At 35.5% G+C, this 9,218-nt stretch overlaps 1 protein-coding gene across 2 annotated transcripts in view; it reads left to right on the plus strand.

The window, feature by feature from the left end:
- Positions 1 to 8,074, plus strand: part of NXPE3 (neurexophilin and PC-esterase domain family member 3) — a 40,750-nt gene extending 32,676 nt beyond the window's left edge. For both annotated transcript variants that reach the window (XM_031959615.1, XM_031959614.1), the window contains 2 exons: positions 1,245 to 1,451; positions 7,463 to 8,074. In XM_031959615.1, the coding sequence (XP_031815475.1) occupies positions 1,245 to 1,451; positions 7,463 to 8,013 (758 nt within the window). In that variant the 3' untranslated portion in view covers positions 8,014 to 8,074. The remainder of the gene's footprint in view (positions 1 to 1,244; positions 1,452 to 7,462) is intronic.
- Positions 8,075 to 9,218: the final 1,144 nt, after the last annotated feature.

Consider the following 9,218-nt stretch of genomic DNA (forward strand, 5'->3'; position numbering starts at 1 on the left):
TTAAACCTTCGACAAAAAGCCAAGAGAAAATTAAAAAATGTCTTGGAAGCATCTTTATTTTCAAAGTACATTAAAATTTCTCCTTTTTGTTTCAATTGATCAATGATGGACAGAAGCAGCTACACCCAAAGAAAGAACACTGGGGAATGAATGTAAACTGTTTGCATTTTTGTTTTTCTTCCCGGGTTATTTCTACCTTCTGAATCCAATTCTCCCTGTGCAACAAGAGAACTGTTCAGTTCTGCACACATATATTGTATCTAGGATATATCGTGATCTATTTAACATGTATAGGACTGCTTACCATCTGGGGGAAGGGGTGGAGGGAGGGAGGGGAAAAATCAGAACAGAAGTGAGTGCAAGGGATAATGTTGTAAAAAATTACCCTGGCATGGGTTCTATCAATAAAAAGTTTAAAAATAAATAAATAAATAAAAATTCTCCTTTTTATACTTCCATCATCTGAAGCTAGGTTGGAAAGATAGTCTGAGGATAGATTGTGGAGGGTCTTGAATGATGGGCTAAGGAGTTTGATATGTATTTGATGGACAATGAGATCTTTGAAGGGTTTTGAGCAGTGGAGTGACAGGATCCTTCCAATCCACCAGAAGGACCAATATGTAAGATATGTATAGCATTAGATGGAGGCTAGACGGCAAGCACTGAGACTAGATAAGAGACCATTGCTGTAATCCAGGTAAAAGACTGCATACATATGTATAAAACACTGGACAATGGACAGACTGACTACAAGAGACATCTCTATGTCCTCATTGCTGGTCCACTATGGACTAATTACATCATTTTTCTGTGATTCAGTTTGCCTATTTATAAAATACCTGTATAAGTTGACTTCTGCCTTTAGTGAAAAATGAAGCTGTGCCTGTCAAGTGTTTTGAATCTGATTCTTATATCACACAACTGCTTCTTTTGATCTTCTTCCATTTCCTTCAATCATAATAAGAATGTACATACCCAGAGGAAAAATTCAGCTGCTTTTATCTTCCTTTCTCCCCGGAGCATCACTATATTTACCTCACACCTGTAGCTTCTTTTAAGAACAATACTGGTATGCAGTGCCGAGCCATTTGTGTATCTCTGGCCCAAGTAGGGGGAAATTCTTTTAGGTTTTACAATGGAATAAAAAGTTGCATGTGTATATTGGCACATTTATGTCATCACACTGGGAATTTTTTGGTTCTGATTTCTAAGAGATTTTCAAGGATTTTCTTTTGTCTTTCTAGAAGCGAATGACCCTGAACCCTCTCAAAGCATGGAAAACTTCCCTTCTGGTTATTATTACAAAAACCAATGGAGGCCTAGAAAATTCAAGATGCACCAGTTTAATGAGCCTGACAACATTACAGAATGCTTACAAGGAAAAATGATCTATTTATTTGGTGACTCTACCATAAGACAGTGGTTTGACTATCTGATCACATTTGTCCCAGGTTGGTATTTTTTTTTTTTAAACAAATACTTCTAAGATATAGGGAAGAATTGTACGTAAACCCAGATGTTTGAGGGTGGGGTGGGAAATGCACTCATTTAGGCTAGAAAGATGATGGCTTTCTCTTCTCACGAGAGAGATAGAAAACTATTGGTACAGAACGTTGTACATGTTTGTCAGGTGGTCTTAGTTTTGCCTAATTGTCTTTGATATGGGAGAGATTTCTTGGAGTAAAAGGGAAAGAATAGAATATTGGGAAGTAAATGTGTTGTCAAAACAAAAGGTCTTAAAAAACAGAAAATAGTTGGAAGGGATTAGTTTCATTCCAAGAAAAATGTTTGGTGGTTAATGTTACTACAAGAAAATACAATATTGTGTAGATAATTGTGGGTTGTGAGTCAGAGGGACCAGGGATCTAATTCTAGCTCGGTCATTAATTAGATCTGTGACCTTGAAAAAGTTAATTTTTCATTATAAGAATAATAATAGTTCCTCACAGTCATATAGTTCTTTTTTGTATATAAATGATTTTCTCATAACTGGAATGGGAAGACTAGTGCAGTGAACTTCTCAGATCTAGAGCTTTTAAACAAAGTCATTTTACTAAAATCATTCCACTACCCTCAGGTAAAGGGATAGAAGGAATTTTCAAGATACTTTTATTTATTGATTGATTGATTAATTGATTGATTTTTTCAAGATACTTTTAAAAAACAGTCCAAAGAGTAAGAACAAATAAAAAAAAAAAAACTGGCACAAAAGTTTTTAAAAAAAGGAAAGTCAATAAGGAGGTTCCCTAAGTCACAGAACCTTCTCATTAAAGTCTCAAAACCCCTTTGACACTTCTGTTGCCCAAATGAGTGATAGATAATCCATTGAGCAGTAAAACTATGCCCAGTTGCTCCAGATCTGCAATTCAGACTTTCTTGCTTACAATCTTTCTGTCCAGTGTTGTGAGACTGTAATGGATTAACCCACCCCTAGCCAATTTCTGCCCCACAACAGAAACCCTTTGAGACATTCGGCTCTTTATTTTCATGAAGAAACTGAGGCTTATAAATGTTATATGATTCATACATGGTTATTGCTAGTAAATGATCGTCAGGATGGGAACTGAAACTTTCAAGCTCCATGTCCTTTGTTCTTTCTTCTGTACTCTATTGCCTCTTAGATGATCCCTGAAAGGAAGTTTCTGTGATTCAGTTATGCAGAAATGTCACTTTCCATCACTTCTTTCAGACCTTTGATTGGGTCAGTTCCCAGCTTTACCTGGGAAGCAAGTAGTCAAGGAAAAAGCATTGACATCAGATTTATAAGCATCTTGGGCAGGGACTGTCTTTTGCCTCTTTTTTGTATACCCAGTGCTTGGCATAGTGCCTGGTACACAGCAGGGGTTTAATAAATGTTTATTGACTGATTAATATCATTTCATGGTGGCAATGATACAGCTAAGCTCTCAGCATGGCCTGCCACTGTCTCCTTTTCAATTGCCCTAATGCTGCAGATCAGCTAAAGAGAGGATAACATGAAATCTTTATGGTTTCTGCTTTCTGTAAAGACCCTAGAGCATTCATCTGGCTTCTGGACAGATATAGTAGCTTTCTTTAATTGCCAGCCATGAGTTTTTTCCTTCTTCTTGGTGCTTGATGGTGCTTTGATTGAGTGGACACCCTGCCCTCCATTAAATAAGATGCTAAATGGATTAAGAAGGTTCTCTGTATATTGACAATGAATATGGTGATAGATTAGGGATATTTTTAAATGGTGAATTCCAAGGTGAGTTAAGATTCTCCTTCCATACTTATTGTAAAATGGTCATCACTTAATTTATTGCATCAGAATACTTATTAAAAGAGGCATACTATCTCTTGCTTGGGAAAAAGAAGTTTCAATTACTAATTTATTTTTATAAAGAGAAGGAAGAAGTAGATGCTACCATAAAAGGAGAAAGAAACTTGGGCTTTTTTTTTTTTTTTTTTTTTTTTTAAACAGTGATACTGCCTAGTTTAGTTTCATAGAGCCCAAATCGAGAGTTTAGAGCTGGAGAAAAGTGTGACTCCTCCCTGTTTTCCCTCCCACACATTCATTTGCTTAATCAATCACTAATCACTTTTCCCTCTCAATTCTCTCTGAAACAACTCTCACCTCTGTCTTTTCCACTCCACTAGTACCATTATAGGTTAGCCTCTTAAGCTCATTTGAATTACTTAAATCTCCTCACTGTTTTTTTTCTCCAGTCTCATCTTTCTCTAATTCATCTTGTATACAGATTGCTCTTTCTGGGACACAGGGGTGTGTGTAGTTGAAGGGGTTGAAAGGAATAAACATTTATTTAGGACCTACTGTATATATTTGTTATGTGCCAGGAATTATGCATGCACATTATTACAATTATTATATGATTCTAGCAACAACCCTGGGAGGCAGGTGCTATTATTTTATCCCTATCAATTGAGTAAGTTAAGTCATACAGACATTAAGTAAATCGAATAGGATCACATAGTTAATAAGTGTCTGAGGTCAGATTTTAACTCAGATCTTCCTGTCTCCAGGTCTCAAGCTTTATCTGTGTAACCTAGCTGCCCAAATGCCATTTGGTATAGGAGCACTATCATCACTCCACTGCTTATCAACCTTCAATAGATCCCCATTATTTATTAGCTGTATAGCAGGTTACTTTACTTTATACCCTCCACTTTCTAGCTCTGACCTACACTTGTAGATCTTGACACTCATGTACTCATGGGCACTCATGGGCAGCTAGATGACACAATGGATAAGGTGCTAGATCTAGAGTCAGGAAAACTCATCTTCCTGAATTCAGATCTGGCCTTAGATACTTCCTAGCTGGGCAGGTCACTTAATCCTATTTGCCTCAGTTTCCTCATGTGAAAATGAGGTGGAGAAGGGGAAATGGCAATTACTCTGGTATCTCTGCCAAGAAAAACCCCAAGGTTGGACATGACTGAAATGAGCTTATGTATTATATATAATATATACAATATCTATGTATTAGATTTAATGCTCTAGGTCCCTTCCGTCTTTTTAAGATATTCCCTGCTTTTCTATGTCAGCTCTTGCTCTTCTCTATGGAATCCCTTACGTCCTTCCTCATTTCTGTCTGTTGGCAGTTTATTCATACTTCAAAGCCCAGCCTAAATGCCTTTCCCTAATTGAGGCTTTTTGAAAATTTACACTGCTAATAACATTTTCTCTCCTATATCTGATCTCAAAATGCTTTATAAAAACTTCATATTTTAATTTGTTTTAAATTTAACTGTGCCCCATTTGTTATCTCTGTGTGATAGATTATCACAATTGATCAGCATAATATGTAGATTATTTTGTGGCATCCTAGAGGATCACAGATCCAAAACTAGAAGAAATCTTTTAAGAAACTAAGAGATTAGTCCAGCAACTTAATTTTACAGATGAGAAAACAAGGAAGTTAAATGACTTGTTCAAACTTAACACAGGTGAAAAGCTTTTAAGGTAGTATTTGAACCCAGGTCTCTTGGTTTCAGAGCCAGTACTTGACCCTTTGAGTACTGTACTTCTCCCTCCTACCTGTCATAAATACTATTTGGTCAATGAATGAAAACATGAATCAAAACTATCAAGAAACATTCATTATCTATACTGAAAGTTTGCTTATGGTACAGTTGTCAAGTACTGAACAAAGTAGATTGCCACAGCCCACAGCCCAGGAGGTTACTATTGCTTAGCCTTTAGCATTCTAAAACCGATTGGCCTTTTTTTTTTTTTTTTTTTTTTTTTTCCTTTTTTGACAACTGAAAGGCATCAGAGATGTCTAGATTGATTTCCTGTTCTATAGCTCCACTATCTAGGTAAAGCCTAATCCTGGTGATCAGACATGATCCATTCAGAAAGAAGAATGGGATTTATCAGTTTTGGAGAACTTCAGTTTTTGTTCCATTTAAGGGTGGCTAGAAGTTAAACAATAATGAATTAAGTGGAAGGGTTAAGAGGGACCAAGATTTGTCCAAGATAACTTTATAAACTATTTTGACCACAGAACACTATTGGGCTTGAAATTGGCTTAATGAATATTGATCCAGGGAGACTGAGAGTATATAATAATCCACAAATCAAATGGGGTAGCTGGGTAATTTGGGAGCTTAATAGAGGAAATTAAGCTTATTTTCAATTACTAACTCCTTTCCCCCCAAATTGATGTAGCAACTAAATGCTGTTATTATGGTCCTCTTCTTAAATAAAATAAAACATTTAGGATTACAAATAAAAAAAACTATAATGAAATGCAGTTATTAAAATGTATAAAAACAACAAGAAATTCACAGACCTTAGACTGAGAATTCCTGTATTTAGGAATTTAGAGGAGTGGGCCATCACTGAAGGCTGGGGAAATCTGAGGTTTTGAAAAGGAAGTAAGATATGAACTGGACTGTGACAAAAAAGGGTTGGGTTTAGATAATGAGACCAGAAGGAGGAAACTATTTCTTTTAGCTTGAGACTTGCTAGTTTTTTAATACCTGTTTGAGAGGCAGATTTCTCTTTAGGGAAATTGACTTGGCCATAGGATGAAACTTAACAGATGAGACATAGCAATACTTATTTGCTCTCTTTTCTTTTTCCTTTTTATGTTTAACATCACTTTCATTTCTGAATATATTCCTCTCCCCTACACCCAGGAAGTCAGCCCTTATAATAAAGAATATAAGCGAAAGAGGAAAAAACCAATTCAGAGAAACTAATCAGATATCGACTATATCTGCCATTGTATGCAATAGTCCTCATCCATAATCTCTCATCTGCAATGAAGGAGGTCCATTTTCTCAACTATTCTCCAGGACCAAGCCTTAGTACTATAGTCATGTATCATTCAGTTTCATTGTTCTTTCCATTTACATGATTGTAATCATTGTGTGTATTATTTCTCTGGCTTTGTTTATTTCACTCTGGATTTTTTTTGCTTCTCTAAATTCATATTCATTATATTTTGTGACATAGTAATATTCCATATTTAGTCATTCTTCAGGTTATATTTTCCTCCATTTTCAGTTCAGTGAGCAGTTTCTTAGCATTTAATGTGTGCCAATCTCTAATTCTCTATCTTTACTTAATACTAGTGCCTTTCCTCTGTTGATTGTTTCCAAGATGTCCTATATCAATCTTGTTTCTGCATAGCTGTGTGCCTGTTGTTTCCCCCGTTGGACTGTGAGCTCTTTGAAAACAAGGACTATCATTTGCTTTTTTTTTTTTTTTGTTTCCTAGTACATAGCAAAACATCTATAATATCTAGAAGCCTAATAAATGCTTGTTGACTGATTAACCTATAAAGCTTACATTTTGCTTCTTGGGACATGAAATGAAAGTACCAGGCTGATTTTCTTAAATATAGTAATAAATAAAGCAAGATTTCTTGGTCTCATGGATAATGTTACACTCATTCATCACTTTTTCCACTCAAGAAGAAGCCATGGATGCTGAAAACCTCAGTAGTCACATTTCTGGCAATTACTTTTTTTCCCAAAGCAAGTTCAGCTAAAGTAATAAGATAATAGGTTTAAAGAGGCTTGTAGCATAATTAATTTAGAACTTATAAAGGACCTCAGAGGTTTTTTGATGATTTCAGCCCACTAATTTTTTTTTTTTACATATAAGGAAACTGAGATTCATAGAAGTCACATGATTCTTCCTCCTCCAAGATAACAGGTAATAAGTGGCAGAACTGGTATTTAAAAGCAGGCTGTTTCACTCCAACTCAAATGCTCTTTCAACTATATCACTCAGAGGAAGCATTTTCTTCTTCCATTTCCTTTGTAAATAAATGGATACTATTTCAGTTATATTATGAATTATTTCAAAATTCACTCAAACTTTCCCTCCTTGCATTTTAAGGGTTCCTGGCTGATAACTTATATTTTGCTTTTACTCTGATTTTTTTTTATTCTTTTAGGTAAGTAGGATAAGAAAGAAAAGTATTCTATTTTCATTATTGAATTTCATTTATGCAAATATATGTTTCAGATTTGGTGGAGTTTAACCTGGGCAGTCCTAAAAATGTGGGCCCCTACCTCGCAGTGGATTTGAAACACAACATTTTGCTACAGTACCGTTGTCATGGACCTCCCATCCGATTCACTACTGTCTTAAGCAATGAGCTACATTATGTGGCCAATGAGCTGAACAGGATTGTGGGAGGGAGAAGCACTGTGGTGGCCATAGCCATATGGTCTCACTTCAGCACCTTCCCCTTAGAAGTTTATATTCGGCGACTGAGGAACATTCGCCGTGCAGTTGTACGCCTCTTAGACCGGAGTCCAAAGACTGTGGTAGTTATCCGAACAGCCAATGTCCAGGAACTGGGGCCAGAGGTTAGCCTTTTCAACAGTGACTGGTTCTCCTTTCAGCTTGACACCATTCTAAGGAAGATGTTCTCTGGGGTAGGCGTGTATTTAGTAGATGCCTGGGAGATGACACTTGCCCACTACCTGCCACACAAGCTGCATCCAGACGTAGTAATTGTCAAGAACCAGATTGACATGTTTTTGTCTTTTGTGTGTCCAGCAAAGACTTAGCTTTGCCCTTTGGGGAGTCCTTCTAAGGGGGAGTTGTTAACATTAAATTATGTGAAAAACATTTTGTACTTGTGTTCATATAATTCCTGAGTTTGTCTTGGCAGGTAGACTTCTAAGTATTTTATATTGTCTGCATTTATTTTAAATGAAATTTCTTTTTCTATCTCTTGCTACTGGGTTTTGTTATATAGCAATGCTGATGATTTATGTGAGTTTTATACTCTCCAACTTTGCTAAAATTGTTAAATTATTTCAAGTATTTTTTAGTTGATTTAGTTGATTTTCTAAGCTCCCTTAAGTATATCATTATGTCATCTGCAAAGAGTGATAGTTTTGTTTCCTCACTTCTTATTCTAATTCCTTCATTTTTTTCTTCTCTTATTGCTAAAGCTAATATTTCTAGTACAATATTGAATAATAGAGGTGATAATGGGCATCCTGATCTTTTTTGGGAAGAATTGTAACTTATCCTTATTACAGATAATGCTTGCTGATAGTTTTAATCAGATGCTACTTATCATTAGGAAAGCTCTATTTATTCCTATTCTCTCTAGTGTTCCTATTGAGATCATCCTATAATTTCTGTTGTATTTGTTATTGACATGGTCAGTTATGCTGATAGTTTTCCTAATATTGAACCAGCACTGCCTTTCTGGTAAAAGTCTCACCAGGTCATAGTGTATGATCCTGGTGATATATATATTGCCCTTATCTCTTTGCTAATATTTGATTTAAAATTTTAACATCAATATTCATTAGGGAAATTGGTCTGTAGTTTTCTTACTCTATTGTTGCCCTTTCAGGTTTAGGTCTTAACACTATATTTGTGTTATAAAAAGAATTTGGCAGGACTTTGCCTATTTTCCCTAATAGTTCATATAGTATTAGAATTAATTATTTTTGAAATGTTTGGTAAAATTCACTTGTAAACCCATCTGGTGTGGGGATTTTTTCTTAGGGAGTTCATTGGTGACTTGCTCAATTAAAAAATGGGATTATTTAAGCATTCTATTTCCTCTTCTGTTAATGGCAATATATATTTCTAAAAAATAGTCATATATTTTCCTTAGATTGTCAGATTTATTGGTATATAGTTGGACAAAACAACTCCTAGTTATTGATTTAATTTCCTATTCATTGGTGGTACACCTTTTTCATTTTTGATGCTAGTAATTTGGTTTTCTTTTTTCTTTCCAAATTAACCA

Source organism: Sarcophilus harrisii, chromosome 3, assembly GCF_902635505.1.
Source record: "Sarcophilus harrisii chromosome 3, mSarHar1.11, whole genome shotgun sequence".
Lineage (NCBI taxonomy): Eukaryota > Metazoa > Chordata > Mammalia > Dasyuromorphia > Dasyuridae > Sarcophilus > Sarcophilus harrisii.